The sequence below is a fragment of the Scylla paramamosain genome, chromosome 4 (assembly GCF_035594125.1).
Source record: "Scylla paramamosain isolate STU-SP2022 chromosome 4, ASM3559412v1, whole genome shotgun sequence".
NCBI lineage: Eukaryota > Metazoa > Arthropoda > Malacostraca > Decapoda > Portunidae > Scylla > Scylla paramamosain.
The window spans coordinates 11,992,223-12,013,342 of record NC_087154.1 but is presented as its reverse complement, the minus strand read 5'-3'; the positions used below and the strand labels follow the sequence as shown (position 1 = coordinate 12,013,342).

Below are 21,120 nucleotides of genomic sequence, written 5' to 3'. Positions count from 1 at the left end.
ATCTAACTCCCCTCGTGACTTCTGGCATCTAGCCAAAAATATCTCCAATAACTTTGCTTCTTCTTCTTTGCCTCCTCTACTTCAACCAGATGGCACCACTGCTATCACATCTATTTCTAAAGCTGAACTCTTTGGTCAAACCTTTGCTAAAAACCCTACCTTGGACGATTCTGGGCTTCTTCCTCCTTCTCCTCCACCCTCTGACTACTTCATGCCACCTATTAAAATTCTTCGCAATGATGTTTTCCATGTCCTCGCTGGCCTAAACCCTCGGAAGGCTTATGGACCTGATGGGGTCCCTCCTATTGTTCTCCGAAACTGTGCCTCCATGCTTGCACCTTGCCTGGTCAAACTCTTTCAGCTCTGTCTATCAACATCTACCTTTCCTTCTTGCTGGAAGTTTGCCTATATTCAACCTGTTCCTAAAAAGGGTGACCGTTCTAATCCCTCAAACTATCGTCCTATTGCTTTAATTTCCTGCCTATCTAAAGTTTTTGAATCTATCCTCAACAGGAAGATTCTTAAACATCTGTCACTTCACAACCTTCTATCTGATCGCCAGTATGGGTTCTGTCAAGGCCGCTCTCCTGGTGATCTTCTAGCTTTCCTTACTGAGTCTTGGTCATCCTCTTTTAGAGATTTTGGTGAAACTTTTGCTTTTGCCTTGGACATATCAAAAGCTTTTGATAGAGTCTGGCACAAAGCTTTGATTTCCAAACTACCCTCCTATGGTTTCTATCCTTCTCTCTGTAACTTCATCTCAAGTTTCCTTTCTGACCGCTCTATTGCTGCTGTGGTAGACAGTCACTGTTCTTCTCCTAAATCTATTAACAATGGTGTTCCTCAGGGTTCTGTCCTGTCACCCACTCTCTTCTTATTATTCATTAATGATCTAAACCAAACTTCTTGTCCTATCCACTCCTACGCTGATGATACCACCCTGCACTTTTCCACGTCTTTTCATAGACGTCCAACCCTTCAGGAGGTAAACATATCACGCAGGGAAGCCACACTACCTTGGACAATTCTGGGCCTGACTTCTGATCTTTCTAAAATTTCTGATTGGGGCAGAGCAAACTTGGTATTGTTCAGTGCCTCAAAAACTCAATTCCTCCATCTATCAACTCAACACAACCTTCCAGACAACTATCCCCTCTTCTTCAATGACACTCAACTGTCCCCCTCTTCTACACTGAACATCCTCGGTCTGTCCTTTACTTATAATCTGAACTGGAAACTTCACATCTCATCTCTAGCTAAATCAGCTTCTATGAAGTTAGGTGTTCTGAGACGTCTCCGCCAGTTTTTCTCACCCCCCCAGCTGCTAACTCTGTACAAGGGCCTTATCCGTCCATGTATGGAGTATGCTTCACATGGCTGGGGGGTTCCACTTATACTGCTCTTCTAGACAGGGTGGAATCAAAAGCTTTTCGTCTCATCAACTGCTCTCCTCTAACTGTCTTCAGCCTCTCTCTCACCGCCGCAGTGTTGCATATGTAGCTGTCTTCTACCGCTATTTTCATGCCAACTGCTCTTCTGATCTTGCTAACTGCATGCCTCCCCTCCTTCTGCGGCCTCGCTGCACAAGACTTTCTTCTTTCTCTCACCCCTATTCTGTCCACCTCTCTAATGCAAGAGTTAACCAGTATTCTCAATCATTCATCCCTTTCTCTGGTAAACTCTGGAACTCCCTACCTGCTTTTGTATTTCCACCTTCCTATGACTTGAATTCCTTCAAGAGGGAGGTTTCAAGACACTTATCCACCAATTTTTGACCACTGCTTTGACCCTTTTATGGGACTTCCATTTCAGTGGGCATTTTTTTATTAGATTTTTGTTGCCCTTGGCCAGTGTCCTTCCTACATAAAAAAGAAAAAAAAAAAGAAAAAAAAAACTGACCTTACCAAATTGTGTGGGATAGGATGGTTATATTGTCTAATATAATTTCTACATACTGCATCTGACACTTATAACTTCTACATACCGCATCTGACGCCTATAATTTCTACATACATCTGACATCTATAATTTCTACTAATTTTCTCTATAATTTATACATACATCTGACACCTATAATTTCTCCATACTGCATCTGACACCTATAATTTCTACATACTGCATCTGACATCTATAATTTCTACTAATTTTCTCTATAATCTCTACATACATCTGACACTTATAATTTCTACATATTTATTTATTTATTTATTTATTTTATTTTTATGTAGGAGGGACACTGGCCAAGGACAACAAAAAGCCCAGATATGCCAGTCCCAGAAAAGGGTCCAAAGAGGTAGTCAAAAATTGAAGAATAAATGTCTTGAAACCTCCCTCTTGAAGGAATTCAAGTCATAGGAAGGTGGATATACAGAAGCTGGCAGGAAGTTCCAGAGTTTACGAGAGAAAGGGATGAATGATTGAGAATACTGGTTAACTTTTGCATTACAGAGCTGGACAGAATAGGGGTGAGAGAAAGAAGAAAGTCTTGTGCAGCAAGGCCATGGGAGGAGGGGAGGCATGCAGTTAGCAAGATCAGAAGAGCAGTTAACATGAAAACAGCGGTAGAGGATGGCTCGAGACGCAACACTGTGGTGATGAAAGAGAGGCTGAAGACAGTCAGTTAGAGGAGAGGAGTTGATGAGATGAAAAGCTTTTGATTCCACTCTGTCTAGAAGAACGGTATAAGTTGAGCCACCCCAGACATGTGAAGCATACTCCATGTATGGAAGGATAAGACCCTTGTACAGAGTTAGTAGCTGAGGGGGTGAGAAAAACTGGCAGAGAGGTCTCGGAATGCCTGACCTCATAGAAGCTGTTTTAGCTAGAGATAAGATGTGATGTTTCCAGTTCTGATTATAAGTAAAGGACAGACCAAGGATGTTCAGTGTAGAAGAGGGGGACAGTTGAATGTCTGGAAGGTTGTGTCGAGTTGATAGATGGAAGAATCGAGTTTTTGAGACATTGAAAACAATAACAAGTGTGTCCACTTTTCACAGCAAAACCAGTGATGAAATTTGAAAGGGGAGGTCCCCCTTGATCCAGGGAGTGACAGAGGGTATGTTTTAACTACTTCCAACCCAAACCATTAGATTATTCAGGCAAATCTGTAAATCTGTCACTGTAACCCAATTCTTGATGGCGGCACCCATTCAGGGGAAACATTCTTAATGGCTTCCGACAGAGGACATGTACAACAGTAAGTGGATGTATATTTAAGGTTCATTATAAAGTAAACTTTGTTTGGTATATAATAAAATGCACGGTTTGTCTGTCTGCCTATGTGTGGGTGTGTCCACTTTTCATGGAAAAACCACAGAACTTGATTGTGATGAGATTTGGTAGGGGGTGCCCCTTGATCCAGGGACTATGTCTTAACTACTAATCCAAAACTGTTAGATTATTCAGGCAAATCTGTCACCATAGCCCAATTCTTGATGGTGGCGCCAGATACACTGTGACCCATTTTTAATGCTGGCGCCAAGCATTCACTGTTAGCTTGGATTTTTGATAGTGGGGAGAGATATAAATGGAGCATTCATTGTCAGCCTGGAATTGAATTCCATCAACCTACTGATTTCTTCAGTATGTGGTCCAATTTTCTGTGATAAATTTTACCAGGGCAATGCCAGGTAATTCTGCTAGTTAATCTATAAAACAGGAATACTAGAAATTATTACTCACTTTTCTACAACAATTATGGCATTATGAGGACTGACTCGGAGGTATTTTGAATTTTCTGATCCATAATCATGGAAATATGTTGACCAATCTTCAGTCATGAAGAGGTCTAACAACTGCCGTAGATCAGCAAAGCACATGAGGAGTGCACCCTCTTCAAACCCTTCAACTGGTTCAGTGGCAGCAAATTCTGAAAGATATAAAAACAGAAGCATTAGTTGAGGTCATGTTGGGAATAAAAATATGAGTGAGAATTTCAATATATAACGTGTTGACAAAAATTTTGAACCCTATTTGTAGGCATAATAATATCCACAAGACTTTATTGAAGAAATTAAGTTTCTAAATTGCATGAAGGCATTTTATTAAAGATAAACATGTATTAAAGGAAAAGAACCATATGAAAATTTTATAAATTTAGATTTATCCTTCCTGCCTCATTCACTTCACATTTTTTTTTTTTTTTTTATGTAGGAGGGACACTGGCCAAGGGCAAAAAAAATCCAATACATAAAAAAATGCCCACTGAAATGCCAGTCCCATAAAAGGGTCACAGCAGTAGTAAAAAATTGATGGATAAGTGTCTTGAAACCTCCCTCTTGAAGGAATTTAAGTCATAGGAAGGTGGAAATACAGAAGCAGGTAGGGAGTTCCAGAGTTTACCAGAGAAAGGGATGAATGATTGAGAATACTGGTTAACTCTTGCATTAGAGAGGTGGACAGAATAGGGGTGAGAGAAAGAAGAAAGTCTTGTGCAGCGAGGCTGCAGGAGGAGGGGAGGCATGCAGTTTGCAAGATCAGAAGAGCAGTTAGCATGAAAATAGCGGCAGAAGACAGCTAGAGATGCAACATTGCGGTGGTGAGAGAGAGGCTGAAGACAGTCAGTTAGAGGAGAGGAGCTGGTGAGACGAAAAGCTTTTGATTCCACCCTGTCTAGAAGAGCAGTATGAGTGGAACCCTCCCAGGCATGTGAAGCATACTCCATACATGGACAGATAAGGCCCTTGTACAGAGTTAGCAACTGGGATGGTGAGAAAAACTGGCAGAGACGTCTCAGAATGCCTAACTTCATTGAAGCTGTTTTAGCTAGAGATGAGATGTGAAGTTTCCAGTTCAGATTATAAGTAAAGGACAGATTGAGGATGTTCAGTGTAGAAGAGGGGGACAGTTGAGTGTCATTGAAGAAGAGGGGATAGTTGTCTGGAAGGTTCTGTCGAGTTGATAGATGGAGGAATTGAGTTTTTGAGGCACTGAACAATACCAAGTTTGCTCTGCCCAAATCAGAAATTTTAGAAAGATCAGAAGTCAAGCGTTCTGTGGCTTCCCTGCATGAAATGTTTACTTCCTGAAGGGTTGGATGTCTATGAAAAGACGTGGAAAAGTGCAGGGTGGTATCATCAGCGTAGGAGTGGATAGGACAAGAAGTTTAGTTTAGATCATTAATGAATAATAAGAAGAGAGTGGGTGACAGGACAGAACCCGGAGGAACACCACTGTTAATAGATTTAGGAGAAGAACAATGACCGTTTACCACAGCAGCAATAGAACGGTCAGAAAGGAAACTTGAGATGAAGTTACAGAGAGAAGGATAGAAGCTGAAGGAGTGTAGTTTGGAAATCAAAGCTTTATGCCAGACTCTATCAAAAGCTTTAGATATGTCCAAGGCAAAAGCAAAAGTCTCACCAAAATCTCTAAAAGAGGATGACCAAGACTCAGTAAGGAAAGCCAGAAGATCACCATTAGAGTGGCCTTGACAGAACCCATACTGGCGATCAGATAGAAGGTTGTGAAGTGATAGATGTTTAAGAATCTTCCTGTTGAGGATAGATTCAAAAACTTTAGATAGGGAGGAAATTAAAGCAATAGGACAGTAGCTTGAGGGATTAGAAAGGTCACCCTTTTTAGGAACAGGCTGAATGTAGGCAAACTTCCAGCAAGAAGGAAAGGTAGATGTTGACAGACAGAGCTGAAAGAGTTTGACTAGGCAAGGTGGAAGCACGGAGGCACAGTTTCGGAGAACAATAGGAGGGACCCCATCAGGTTCATAAGCTTTCTGAGGGTTTAGGCCAGCAAGGGCATGGAAAACATCATTATGAAGAATTTTAATAGGTAGCATGAAGTAATCAGAGGGTGGAGGAGAGGGACGAACAAGCCCAGAATCATCCAAGGTAGGGTTTTTAGCAAAGGTTTGAGCAAAGAGTTCAGCTTTAGAAATAGATGTGATAGGATGGTGTCATCTGCTTGAAATAAAGGAGGGAAGGAAGAAGAAGCAAAGTTATTGGAGATATTTTTGGCTAGATGCCAGAAGTCATGAGAGGAGTTAGATCTTGAAAGATTTTGATACTTTCTATCAATGAAGGAGTTTTTGGCTAGTTGGAGAACAGACTTGGCATGGTTCCAGGCAGACATATAAAGTGCAAGAGATTCTGGTGATGGAAGGCTGAAGTACCTTTTGTGGCCACCTCTCTATCATGTATAGCATGAGAACAAGCTGTGTTAAACCAAGGTTTGGAAGATTTAGGTTGAGAAAAAGAGTGAGGAATGTATGCCTCCATGCCAGACACTATCACCTCTGTTATGCACTCAGCACACAAAGACGGGTCTCTGACACGGAAGCAGTAGTCATTCCAAGGAAAATCAACAAAATTCCTCCTTAGGTCCCCCCAAGTAGCAGAGGCAAAACGCCAGAGGCACCTTCGCTTAGGGGGATCCTGAGGAGGGATTGGATAGATAGGACAAAATACAGATATGAGATTGTGATTGGAGGAGCCCAATGGAGAAGAAAGGGTGACAGCATAAGCAGAAGGATTAGAGGTCAGGAAAAGGTCAAGAATGTTGGGCGTATCTCCAAGACGGTCAGGAATACGAGTAGGGTGTTGCACCAATTGCTTTAAGTCATGGAGGATAGAAAAGTTGAAGGCTAGTCCATCAGGATGGTCAGTGAAGGGAGAGGAAAGCCAAAAGCTGGTGGTGAACATTGAAGTTCCCAAGAATGGAGATCTCTGCAAAAGGGAAGAGGGTCAGAATGTGCTCCACTTTGGAAGTTAAGTAGTCAAAGAATTTCTTATAGTCAGAGGAGTTAGGTGAGAGGTATACAGCACAGATAAATTTAGTTTGAAAGTGACTCTGTAATCATAGCCAGATGGTGAAAAACTCAGAAAATTCAAGAGCATGGGCACAAGAGCAGGTTGTCACTGCGCACATAAAATGCAACATCCAGCTTTGGATCGAAAATGAGGATAGAGAAAGTAGGAGGGAACAGAATCTAATTCTCACACTTCTGATTCTCACTTCTCTTCAGTTCCTTTCACACACACACATTTGTGATGTAATGGATACTAAATTCTGGAGCTTTGTAGATGCAGAGATGCCGCCAGATATGTATCTTATAATAAAGCACATGGTCTGTCTGTCTGTATGTCTACTTTTCACAGAAAAACTATTGAACTTATTGTCATGAAATTTGGTAGGGGGATCCCCCTTGATCCAGGGAGCAACATAGGCTATGTCTTAACTGCTTCCAACCAAAAACTATTAGATTATTTAAGCAAATCTGTCACCGTAGCCCAATTCTTGATGGTGGCGCCCATTCAAGGGAAACATTCTTAATGGTTATCGACAGAGAACATGTACAACAGTAAACGGACATATATTCTAGGTTCATTATAAAGTACACTTTGTTTGGTTTGGTCATTTGTCAAACAAATGACTGACTTGGGATGATATCCTGTGCCTTAGAGAGCCAAATTTTACCCAGGCAATGCTGGGTAATTCTGCTAGTATCTCATAAAATTTGGTAAAATGTGGCAGGCAGGGAGTTCCAGAGTTTACCACAGAAAGGGATGAATGACTGACTGGTTACTGCTGGTTAACTCTTGCATTATAGAGATGGACAGAATAGGTATGAGAGAAAGGAGAAAGTCTTGTGAAGTGAAGCTGTGGGAAGAGGGGAGGCATGCAGTTAGCAAGATCAGAGAAGCAGTTAGCATGAAAACAGCAGTATAAGACAGCAAGAGATGCAATATTATGGTGATGAGAAAGAGGCTGAAGACAGTCAGTTAGGGGAGAAGAGTTGATAAAATGAAAAGCTTTTGATTCCACTGTCTAAAAGAGTGGTATGAGTGGAACCCCCTACCCCATAAAAGTGAAGTAAACTCCATATGTGGACAGTTAACTCTCCTGAACAGAGTTAACAGCTGGTGGGGGGTGAGAAAAATTGGCAGAGACAACATAGAATGCCTAACTTCATAGAAGCTGTTTTAGCTAGAGATGAGATGTGAAGTTTCCAGCTTAGATTTTAAGTAAAGGACAGACTGAGGATGTTCAGTGTAGAAGATGGGGACAGATGAGTGTCACTGAAGAGGAGGGGATAGTTGTCTGGAAGGTTGTGTCAAGTTGATAAATGGAGGAATTGAGTTTTTGAGGCACTGAACAATACCAAGTTTGCTCTGCCCAAATCAGAAATTTTAGAAAGATCAGAAGTCAAGCATTCTGTGGCTTCCCTGCATGAAATGTTTACTTCCTGAAGGGTTGGACGTCTATGAAAAGACGTGGAAAAGTGCAGGGTGGTATCATCAGCATAGGAGTGGATAGGACAAGAAGTTTAGTTTAGAAGATCATTAATGAATAATAAGAAGAGAGTGGGTGACAGGACAGAACCCGAAGGAACACCACTGTTAATAGATTTAGGAGAAGAACAATGACCGTCTACCACAGCAGCAATAGAACGGTCAGAAAGGAAACTTGAGATGAAGTTACAGAGAGAAGGATAGAAGCTGAAGGAGTGTAGTTTGGAAATCAAAGCTTTATGCCAGACTCTATCAAAAGCTTTAGATATGTCCAAGGCAAAAGCAAAAGTTTCACCAAAATCTCTGAAAGAGGATGACCAAGACTCAGTAAGGAAAGCCAGAAGATCACCACTAGAGTGGCCTTGACGGAACCCATACTGGCGATCAGATAGAAGGTTGTGAAGTGATAGATGTTTAAGAATCTTCCTGTTAAGGATAGATTACAAAACTTTAGACAGGCAGGAAATTAAAGCAATAGGACAGTAGTTTGAGGAGTTAGAAAGATCATGCTTTTTAGGAACAGGTTGAATGCAGGCAAACTTCCAGCAAGAAGGAAAGATAGACAGTGATAGACAGGGTTGAAAGAGTTCGACTAAACAAGATGAAAACACAGAGGCACAGTTTCAGAGAACAATAGGTGGGACCCCATCAGGTCCATTAGCCTTATGAGGATTTATGCCAGCAAGGGCATGGAAAACATCACTGCGAAGGATTTTAATGAGTAGTATGAAGTAGTCAGAGGATGGAGGAGAGTAAGGAACAACCCCTGAATCATCCAAGCTGGAGTTTTTAGCAAAGGTTTGAGCAGAGTTCAGCTTTAGAAATAGATGAAGTGGCAGTGGTGCCATCAGGTTGAAATAAAGGAGGGAAAGATGAAGAAACAAGGTTATTAGAGATGTTTTTGACTAAGCACCAGAAGTCACGAGGGGAATTTGATCTTAAAGATTTTGACACTATATTAATGAAGGAGTTTTTGGCTAGTTGCAGAACAGATTTAGCATATTCTTGGGCAGAAATATAAAGTGCATGAGACTCAGGTGATGGAAGTCTCAAATAACCTTAGTGGGTCACCTCTCTATCATGTACAGCACAAGAACAGGTCATGTTAAACCAAGGTTTGGAAGGTTTAGGTTGAGAGAAAGAGTGAGGAATGTATGCCTCCATGCAAGACACTATCACCTCTGTTATGCACTCGGCACACAGAGACAGGTCTCTGACACGGAAGCAGTAGTCATTCCAAGGAAAATCAGCATAATACCTCCTCAGGTCCCCCCAATTATTAAAGGCAAAATGCCAAAGGGATTGGAGCGATAGGACAAGATACAGATATGAGACTGTGATTGGAGGAACCCAACGGAGAAAATAGGGTGACAGCACAAGCAGAAGGATTAGAGGTTAGGAAAAGGTCGCTTCATGCCAGCAGCCACCAAGATCATACAACCACTGTTCAGGGGACTTGCTAACAAGCCTAAAGAACTCCCTTTTGATGATGCAGTTATGACTGCATTTGAGAATGCAAAGGAAGCATTGGCACAAACCAATGCAACAATAGATCTTATGGTTGGTAGGGTTCTGCAACAACTTATCTAGGGAAACTGGTGACCTCTTGTTTTTTTCAGTAGTCATCTGAGACCCCCGGAGTGAAAGTACAGCGTGTTTGATTGGGAGCTCCTCACCCTCTGCCTGGCCATCTGACATTTCCATTACTTCATCAACAGCAGAGATTTCACAGCTTTTACCAACCAAAAACCATTCACATTCGCCTTTAAGAAAGTATCAAATCCTTGGTCAGCCAGACAGCATTGTCACCTGGCCTACATCTCAGAATATAGTATAGTAAACCCTTGATATAGTGAACACATATGTGGGGAGGGTGGATTGCTTAAGATGACAATTCATAATATCCAGAGATTGTTAATTTGGAAACATTTAACAAACATTATTTATTACTTATATTTACAGAAAGTTGTTCAGTCATACAGATCCTCTCATCTCTCAACTCGCCACTCTCTGTTGCATATTATATTCACAGCAGTTATTAATGATTGTCTCTATTTTGTATTTTACAGTACAGTACTATCCTCACTTATATTTAAAAAAAAAAAAAAAGGAAGTATACACTTCAAATCTCCCTTTTTTTTTTTTTTTTTATGTAGGGGGGACACCAGGCAAGGGCAACAAAATTATAATAAAAAAAGAAAAGCCCAACTAAGGTGCTGGCCCTAAAACAGTCAAAAGTGGTCATCAAAAATTAAAGGATAAGTGTCTTGAAATCTCTCTCTTGAAAGACTTTAAGTCATACAGAAGCAGGAAGGGAGTTCCAGAGTTTACCAGAGGAAGAGATGAATGATTTTTTAGTTGTCCAATTTTAGCTGTCCTCTCAACATGATACAGTACTTTACCAAATTCTACAAATTTCTTTACTATTATTTTTATTTATTCATTTTATTTAATTTTGTCAGTGATTCTTAGTTTTTAAATGTCTCTGACCCCTTTTATGAGCTTCCCAACCTACCATTGTGATTATACTCCAAATTTATTACCAAAATGTCATAAAAATGTAATTTAGTACCTACCAATTACTTTTACCGTTATCTTGATTCTACCTGATTATATCTAAGGAGATTTTATGTTATATTAACTTTCTTATAATATTGTAAATTTCTTTACACCTTTTTCTATTATATAATTGGTAAGCTTTCTATGTTTCTTTAAATTCTCATAAGGTTCCCTTTTCCTATATTCTGTTATTCAATCTTAAACTCCCCCACCAAATTATGGTACCAAATTATGGTACCACAACTGAAGCAATAACAAGTTCAAAATTTTGTTCAAAAACTGATTTGTTGGGTAACTAAGGTTCCACTGTGTATATATATATATATATATATATATATATATATATATATATATATATATATATATATATATATATATATATATATATATATATATATATATATATATATATATATGTGTGTGTGTGTGTGTGTGTGTGTTTGTGTGTGTGTGTGTGTGTGTGTACATATATATTTTTTTGTGTGAATTAAATTACTGATCCTTTGACTGAATATTATACTATACTGAATACTGTACTGTGCACCCACAAAGACATATCCACTTTCCCATAAGCACACACATTCTTTCACAGACACACAAACATGCACTCACACATACACTCTTCTACACACACACACACACACACACACAACAAAATGGAAAAATGAATGGGAACTCCTGATGGTGATGATAAATATGATTTATGGATGAAAAACAGAAGAGACAAGGGAGAAGGTGGAGTGATCATTATGACTAAAAAGTGTTAAAGTGGAGAGGGTAATAAAAAGTGAAGACAAGTCTGAAATTCTACAAGTGATGATTAAAAGTGGAAATGGAAGGGTAATGAATTATGTAGGAGTGCATGTGTCACCTAAGACCAATGCTTAGCAAAAAGAACTTGAAAAGATGTTGGTAGATGTGTTAAAAGGTCTTGAAAAGATAGTGATGAAAAGTAGTGATATAGTTATTGTTAGTGATTTTAATTGTAAGGAGATAAACTGGGAAACATTGACAACTATTGGAAGTGAAAACTTATAGAGTAATAGACTGTTAAACTGGGCAGTGGAAAACTTAATGACTCAATGTGTAGATTGTGATACAAGATTTGGTGGAAGAGATAAACCATCAAGACTTGATTTAGTGTTTGCCAAAGACATGGAAATTATTGAAACTATACACTATGGTATCCCTCTAGGTAAAAGTGATCATGTGTTGATAGAATTTAAATTGAAAAATGAAAATGTTATCATTGATGAAAATTATAAGAGGAAAAGATTTAAATATAGTAAAGCTGATTTTGAAACATTAAGAAAAATACTTTGTTGCCGTGGATTGGGAAGACTTTGAAGACACAGATGATGTTTGGGAATTTGGGATGAATTTATAAGGATATATAATTCTACTATGGAGAAACTTGTACCTAGAGGAGGAGTAAGATATAGAAAGGGTAAAGAATGGTTCAATACAAAATGCAAAGAGGCTAGAAATTGTAAGCTAAATGCTTGGGATAGATGGAAGAAGAGGAAAACTGAGAGCAGATGGGAGGAATATATTGATGCTAAAAATAAGTATATTGAGATAATAAAAATGGAGGGAAGAAATTATGAAAGTGACATAAGAGATAAGTGTATAAATGAACCCAAACTGTTCTTTAGACATATTAATGAAGATGAAGAAGGAAGGAAGGTATATCAAGATTGAAAGTTGAAGGGAAAATCTGAGGATACACAGGACATGGTAGAGGTTATGAACAATAGTTTCAGTTTGGTATTTAGTGTGGAATGAGAGTTTGATGCTGGAAGGGATAAGTTGGTGAGGAATGTACTAAGTACAGTCCCAGTCAGTTATGAGGATACACTTACGATGATGGAAGCACGATGTAAATAAAGCAACTGGTTCAGATGGAGTATCAAACTGGATATTGAAGGAATGTAGAGAACAACTGGCTGATAAAATTCAGTTTAGTGGTGCCATCACTATCACAGGGAAGAGTACCAAAAGATTGGAAGAAAACAAATATTACACCAATATTCAAAGGAGGAAATAAGGAAAACCCATTAAATTATAGACCAGTGTCCTTGACTAGTGTTGTAGGCAAACTATGCAAAAGAACAATAAAGGAAAGATGGATGGAACACTTGGAAAGAGATAAAAATTTGGTAAATTGTCAATTTGGATTTAGGAGAAGATCATGCTCCATGAACTTATTGTCCTTTTATTCAAGGGTAATTGATATTGTGGAGGAGAGATGGATGGGTGAATGGTGTCTACTTAGACTTGAAGAAAACGTTTGACGAAGTACCACACTGAAGATTGCTATAAGAAAAATTGGAGGAAGACTGTTGGAGTGGATGAAGGATTATCTGGGTGATAGAGAGATGAGAACAGTAATACAAGACCAGAATTCATCTTGGCTGAAAGTAACTAGTAGTGTTCCACAGGAGTCAGTGTTGGGGCTGATAATGTTTGTAATATATGTGAATGACATAAATGAAGAAATATACAGTTATATGAACTTATTTGCAGATGAAGCTAAGCTGATGAGAAAGGTAGAAAATGTAAATAACTGTATGGTACTGCAAGATTATTTAAATAAGATAAATAGATATAGTAAATCATGGCAAATGGAATTGGGTTTAAGTAAATGTAAAGTAATGGAGTTTGGTAAGAGTAAGAAAAGAATACAATATCATTATGAGAGGAATGGTGTGAAGTTACAGAAATCAAAAGAGGAAATTAATTTGGGAGTAACAGTTACTGAAAATTTGATTCCAGACAGACACACTGATAAAATTACTGGAGAGAGAATGAATTTGTTAAAAGAAAAGAATGGTATTCCCATATTTAGAAGAAGGAATGATAAAAAGTTGTTTATTTCCATGATAAGACCAAGATTGGAATATGAGGCAGTGGTGTTGTCTCCTCATATAAAGAGGAATATTATAAAATTTGAAAGAGTACTAAGAGCAGTCACTAAGATGGTGACAGAGTTGACTAAGTTGATTTATGAAGAGAGATTAAGAATGTTGGAGATTCCTACCCTTGAAAATAGGAGAGAGAGAGAGGGGATTTAATAAACATCTATAGAATGATAAATGGTGTGAAAAATGTGGACAAAGAATGTTTTATAACTTTAGACACACAGAACACAAGGGGACACAGTAAGAACTTGAAGAAAGTTAACTGTAGAAGAGACATCAAAAACTATAGTTTTCCTCACAGAAGTGTGAGCAAATGGAATGAACACAGTGAAGACGTTGTCAGTGCCGTAACTGTCCATGCTTTTAAGACCAAACTGGATAGATATAGAGACAGGATACTATGAGATTACTTTCCTCCTGTAAACCACAACTAGGTAAAACTAGGTAAATACACACACACAAACTTGATGGGGTCCCTCCTATTATTCTTTGAAACTGTACCTCCATGCTTGTTCTAAGCCCTCAGATTACCATCCTATTGCTTTAATTTCCTGCCTTTCTAAAGTTTTTTAATCTATCCTCAACAGGAAGATTCTTAAACATCTATCAGTCAAGACTGCTGTATTGGTGATCTGGCTTTCCTTACTGAGCCTTAGTCATCCTCTTTTAGGGATTTTGGTGAAACATTTGCTGTTACTTTAGACATATAAAAAACTTTTGATAGTCTGGCACAAAGCTTTGATATCCAAACTACCCTCCTATGGCTTCTATCCTTCTCTTTGTAACTTCATCTCGAGTCTCCTTTCCGACCACATATTGCTGCTGTGCTAAACGGTCACTGCTCTTCTCCTAAATTTATTAACTGCAGTGTTCCTCAGAGTTCTGTCCTGTCACCCATTTTGTTCCTATTATTCACTAATGATCTTCTAAACTTCTTGTCCTATCCACTCCTACACTGATGATACTACCCTGCACTTTTCCACATAGTTTCATAGATGTCCAACCATTCAAGAAGTAAACAGTTCTCGCAGGGAAGCCACAGAATGCCTGCTTTCTGATATCTCTAAAATTTGTGATTAGGACGGAGAAAACTTATTATTGTTCAGTGCCAGGCAGTAGGCACCTGCCAAAATGATAATTACTCCCAGTGAGGTCTAAAGCACTGGATCAGGGGGTGCTATAAATTTATCATTAAATCCAGCTATGACCTCACTGAACGTTTCCCTTTGTGTCTCACAACACAAGCGGTCAGTCACAGCCTGCCCTCTAAAGACAGCTCTCTTCCTCCACACAAAGTTACAAGCACCTAATAACACCCTTCACTCAAAATTTCAAAATTCATGGCAACTCCTACACCAGTCTCAGAGTCCCCATCTGGGGAGGGGACCATAAATGTTTGGACTGCCCTTCTGATGACAACCCTAAGTGCCTTGACAACCCCCTAAACTTTTTCTTCATTAACTTCTGCAACATTCATGGTCTAAGATCTTATTTTCAATATGTACAACACCACCTCTCCTTTCTAAAACCTCCCCATCTTTTCCTCACTGAAACTCAAGTGTCTGAGGCAACTGACAGTAGCCTCTTTTCTGTTCCCTCCTACTTTCTCTATCCTCATTTTCGATCCAAAGCTGGATGTTGCGTTTATGTGCGCAACGACTTAACCTACTCTCGTGCCCATGCTCTTGAATCTTCAGAATTTAGCCATCTGGCTACGACTACAGAGTCACTCTCAAACTAAATTTATCTGTGATGTATACCTCTCACCTAACTCCTCTGACTATAAGAAATTCTTTAACTACTTAACTTCCAAAGTGGAGCACATTCTAACTCTCCTCCCTTTTGCAGAGATCTCCATTCTTGGAGACTTCAACGTTCACCACCAGCTTTGGCTTTCCTCTCCCTTCACTGCCCATCCTGGTGAACTAGCCTTCAACTTTGCTATCCTCCATGACTTAGAGCCATTGGTGCAACACCCTACCCATATTCCTGACTGTCTTGGAGATACACCCAACATTCTTGACCTTTTCCTGACCTATAATCTGTAAAAAGTTATTTTGAGCCCCTCACTAGACAACATAGATGGTAGTCTAGGGAAGCTAGCCAAATTAAAGGTAGCAGTGAGAAGGGCAGAATCTGTGGTCATAACAATGGATTTTGGGTAATTATTAATGAAGAAATAATTTTCATATGGTGTGAAAAGATTTTACACGGTCTCAACCTGAATTTTGTGAATACTCCTAATAAGAACTACTGTATGTTTTACAATGGATGTCTCTACTGGAGCCCTTCATTTATGTCAGTTTTGACTTCTACTGTTTCATGGTTATAATGCTGGCAACACTTGTTCTTCCACCCTCTCTCTCTCTCTCTCTCTCTCTCTCTCTCTCTCTCTCTCTCTCTCTCTCTCTCTCTCTCTCTCTCTCTCTCTCTCTCTCTCTCTCTCTCTCTCTCTCTCTCTCAGTGCTACACTTATTCTTGAGGGTATCAGCATGCTCTCCAACTGGTGAATGCATCACTCTATAAACTATTATGTATTTGGAGGTAATTTATATAAAGTTTAACATGTAATTTTGACTCCTTCACTACTAACTATTCACTCTCATGGCACGTACCTACACCCAATCTCTTGCTCATGTCCAGTTCTGAGATGGTGTTTCTCTTTCTTGAGTCTCTGTTATGTAATTCTGTAATGTGTAGGCAAGATGTGCAAAATAACCGACACTCAGTCATCTGTGTGTGTCATTGAATGTATCACTGTACACATCTCAAGAAATCCAATTTCATTACAAGAATCTACCTTATAATTTCACCACTGATGTGCTTTCTGAACATCAAAATGTTAGAAAATAGCAGAATTGTATGGATGACTAACTTGGAGTGCACCTTACACATCCAAGCTTTTCATCGCATTTCAATTTTGGAATGCATTAAAAAATAAAAGAATTCTAAAAGTATAATATGAATACTTAAAAAGGCTAAACTTCATGTTAAGTTATATTAAGTGTGTTGATCTGGGCTAAAGATTTGATGATTGTGATGATGCTCTTCCATCTACCTTGCCCTTCTGATGGTTTGAATCCATCAAGCCACATTGAATATTTAACCGGTACAGTGTCGTGCTTTGTCAGAGATAGGGGTCATGTTAGGTTACATTTTTTTTCGTATATTTTTTATTTACCCTGTAGAATTAGAAAAATAGATTGCTTCATATATAGATAATTCCCATGCCATGAATGGAAGTGTGGCTACCATACGGTTTTGATTCTTAGATTTTTCCCTTCTCAGAGCATGATATCAGACTAGGGATGCGGAATTTTATATTTATGTTTTTTTAAAGCTTTTTAATCTCTTTTACATACAATTTCCACAACCCTACAGTGTGTGTAATAGATAAGTACTTCTTGACATTATAAATACCTATAAATAAACAAGAACTGTATGTCCAACAAAATGGTTAGATGCACATCTGGCAACACTCCACATCTCAAGACTGTGCTTACTACTCCCACAGCTCTCAAAGAGCAGAACATACTATGAATTTTACACTTTAAGTTTTTCATTTGTCATTTTTGACAAAAAATTTATCCCTCTCCAATGCTATAACTTTCAATTTCATTTTATTGCTTTGATATTATATGCATGTTGACGGAGGCACCGGAAAAACAAAATAACCCCCTAATATATTTCATTTCCTACGGAAATATTCAGTCTATAATAACTCCAAGCCCAAAAGATAGGTATGTACATAAAAACATTCACTCCTGACTTTTCAAAATATTCTTTGTTACTGCTAGTGACAAATCTTATTTATACAAAAATTGAAGGCCATAAAATGGCTCAAAAGGGAAATCATATACATACTTACTAAACACTTCCTTAAGAGGTACACATACATTCTTGACTTTTCCTGACCTCTAATCCTTCTGCTTATGCTGTCACCCTCTTTTCTCTGTTGGGCTCCTCCAATCACTATCTCATATCTGTATCTTGTCTTATCGCTCCAATCCCTCCTCAGGATACCCCTAAGCAAAGGTACCTCTGGTGTTTTGCCTCTGCTAGTTGGGGGGGACCTGAGGAGGTATTCTGTTGATTTTCCTTGGAATGACTACTGCTTCCGTGTCAGAGACCCGTCTTTGTGTGCTGAGCGCATAACAGAGGTGATAGTGTCTGGCATGGAGGCGTACATTCCTCACTCTTTTTCTCGACCTAAACTTTCCAAACCTTGGTTTAACACAGCTTGTTCCCGTGCTATACATAATAGAGAGGTGGCCCACAAAAAGTAATTTAGCCTTCCATCACCAGAATCTCGTGTACTTTATATTTCTGCCCGGAACCATGCCAAGTCTGTTCTCCAACTAGCCAAAAACTACTTCATTAACAGAAAGTGTCAAAACCTTTCAAGATCTAACTCCCCTTGTGACTTCTGGCATCTAGCCAAAAATATCTCCAATAACTTTGCTTCTTCTTCTTTCCCTCCTTTATTTCAACCAGATGGCACAACTGCTATCACATCTATTTCTAAAGCTGAACTCTTTGCTCAAACCTTTGCTAAAAACTCTACCTTGGATGATTTTGGGCTTGTTCCTCCCTCTCCTCCACCCTGTGACTACTTCATGCTACCTATTAAAATCCTTTGCAATGATGTTTTCCATGCCCTCACTGGCATAAACCCTCGGAAGGCTTATGGACCTGATGGAGTCCCTCCTATTGTTCTCCAAAACTGTGCCTCTGAGCTAGCACCTTGCCTAGTCAAACTCTTTCAGCTCTGTCTGTCAACATCTATCTTTCCTTCTTGCTGGAAGTTTGCCTACATTCAGCCTGTTCATCAAAAGGGTGACCGTTCTAATCCCTCAAACTACCGTCCTATTGCTTTAATTTCCTGCCTATCTAAAGTTTTTGAATTTATCCTCAAGAGGAAGATTCTTAAACATCTATCACTTCACAACCTTCTATCTGATCACCAGTATGGGTTCCATTAAGGCCACTCTACTGGTGAAACTTTTGCTGTTGCCTTGGACATATCAAAAGCTTTTGATAGAGTCTGGCACAAAGCTTTGATTTCCAAATTACCCTCTGCCTTCTATCCTTCTCTTTGTAACTTCATCTCATGTTTCCTTTCTGACCATTCTATTGCTGCTGTGGTAGACAGTCACTGTTCTTTTCCTAAATCTATTAACAGTGGTGTTCCTCAGGGTTCTGTCCTGTCACCCACTCTCTTCTTATTATTCATCAATGACCTTCTAAACCAAACTTCTTGTCCTATCCACTCCTACGCTGATGATACCACCCTGTACTTTTCCACATCTTTTCACAGACTTCCAACCCTTCAGGAAGTAAACATTTCATGCAGGGAAGCCACAGAACACTTGACTTCTGATCTTTCTAAAATTTCTGATTGGGGCAGAGCAAACCTGTTATTGTTCAATGCCTCAAAAACTCAATTCCAAAAACATCTATCAACTCGACACAACCTTCCAGACAACTATCACCTCTTCTTCAATGACACTCAACTGTCCCCCTCTTCTACACAGAACATTCTCGGTTTGTCCTTTACTTATAATCTGAACTGGAAACTTCACATCTCATCTCTAGCTAAAACAGCTTCAATGAAATTAGGTGTTCTGAGACATCTCCGCCATTTTTTCTCACCCCCCCAGCTGCTAACTCTTTACAAGAGCCTTATCTGTCCATGTATGGAGTACACTTCATGTGTCTGGGAGAGTTCCACTCATACCACTCTTCTATACAGGGTGGAATAAAAAGCTTTTCGTCTCATTAACTCCTCTCCTCTAACTGACTATCTTCAGCCTCTCTCTCATCACCACAATGTTGCATCTCTAGCTGTCTTCTACCACTATTTTCATGATAACTGCTCTTCTGATCTTGCTAACTGCATGCCTTCCCTCCTTCTGTGGTCTTGCTGCACAAGACTTTCTTCTTTCTCTCACCCCTATTCTGTCCACCTCTCTAATGCAAGACTTAACCAGTATTCTCAATCATTCATCCCTTTCTCTGGTAAACTCTGGAACTTCCTGCCAGCTTCTGTATTTCCACCTTCCTATGACTTGAATTCCTTCAAGAGGGAGGTTTCAAGACACATTCTTCAATTTTTGACTACCGCTTTGGACCCTTTTCTGGGACTGGCATCTCAGTAAGCTTTTTTTTTTTTATTGTATTTATGTTGCCCTTGGCCAGTGTTGCTTCTCCATAAAAAAAAAAAAAAATATATATATATATATATATATATATATATATATATATATATATATATATATATATATATATATATATATATATATATATATATATATATATATATATATATATATATATGTTACAGTCAATACCTGAATCCAGACAATTTGTAAAGTGTAAAGTTATTTTTTCAGGCAATTTGTGAACTGCCTAACCTAACCTAACCTAACCTAACCTAACCTAACCTAACCTAACCTAACCTAACCTAACCTAACCAGGCAGTTCACAAATTGCCTGAAAAAATAAGTCACTTTACAAATTGTCTGGATTCAGGTATTGACTGTAACATATATATATATATATATATATGGCTGCCAGTGGGGAATATGGTAAGTTTTCAAAATTAATATTTTCTTGCCTACTTCAGCTGTATACTGCCTTGTTGGGAGAAATTACCACATGCACAATTTCAAGCCAATCAATCTGCCAATTTAAAGGTGGCAGATTGAGCATAAAGATTTCGTTATTGGGGACCAGGCCCCAATTATAGAAATCCTAGATTCCCATTCATTTTCATTCTTCCACCCAGTCTATGTAGTGACTTTTGCTGCTTTGCTGTCTTATTTTTCACTTGTATGTCTTTAGCAAAAGTAGGCTTCAGCACACTATCATTTGTTCATTCAATATTTCTCCTCAGGTCATGATGATGACTCACTCTCAGAGCAGGTAGGCCAACTGACTGCAGCAATTACTGGTTTAGAGCTGCCAAGTCATGGGGATGTCCTTCATCGATTCTTCAACCTCCACAAAGAACAAAAGACAATGATTGGGGCAAGCACCGCTGCAGTGGCAGAGGAAGTGCAGGAGTTCTGGGTCCGGCCCCAGATCCCAACCATCGCTGAGACAAGCATCAGCAGGAAAGTCCTCGCTCTCTCCAAAGAATGGAAGCTCCTCAGAATGAGCAAGGGGAATCCAGGATTTGCACCAAACCATAAATAAAAGGCATTCAAAGAAAGGCTCCCTGACCTTTTCAACTACACCCACATGGAAGCCCTCATGTCAACTGCCGAGGACAAAGAGTTCCTCCTTGAGCAGAGGGAGAAAAGAAGACGTGGCTCCATGGCAGGACTGGACAAGAAGCTAAAGAAAACTGTCTGTCGGCGTGAGAGGCCAGTTGCCCATGAATGTTTGTCAGC

General features: G+C 39.2%; 1 protein-coding gene across 7 annotated transcripts in view; it reads right to left on the bottom strand.

Moving 5' to 3' along the window:
• Nucleotides 1-21,120, bottom strand: part of LOC135099746 (exocyst complex component 6B-like) — a 155,482-nt gene that overhangs the window by 9,402 nt on the left and 124,960 nt on the right. For 6 of the 7 annotated variants that reach the window (XM_064002245.1, XM_064002250.1, XM_064002251.1 and 3 more), the window contains one exon: nt 5,827-10,009. In XM_064002245.1, the coding sequence (XP_063858315.1) occupies nt 9,642-10,009 (368 nt within the window). In that variant the 3' untranslated portion in view covers nt 5,827-9,641. Of the gene's footprint in view, nt 1-3,681; nt 3,869-5,826; nt 10,010-21,120 lie in introns of those variants that run through there. The other variant, XM_064002248.1, reaches the window with a different exon arrangement.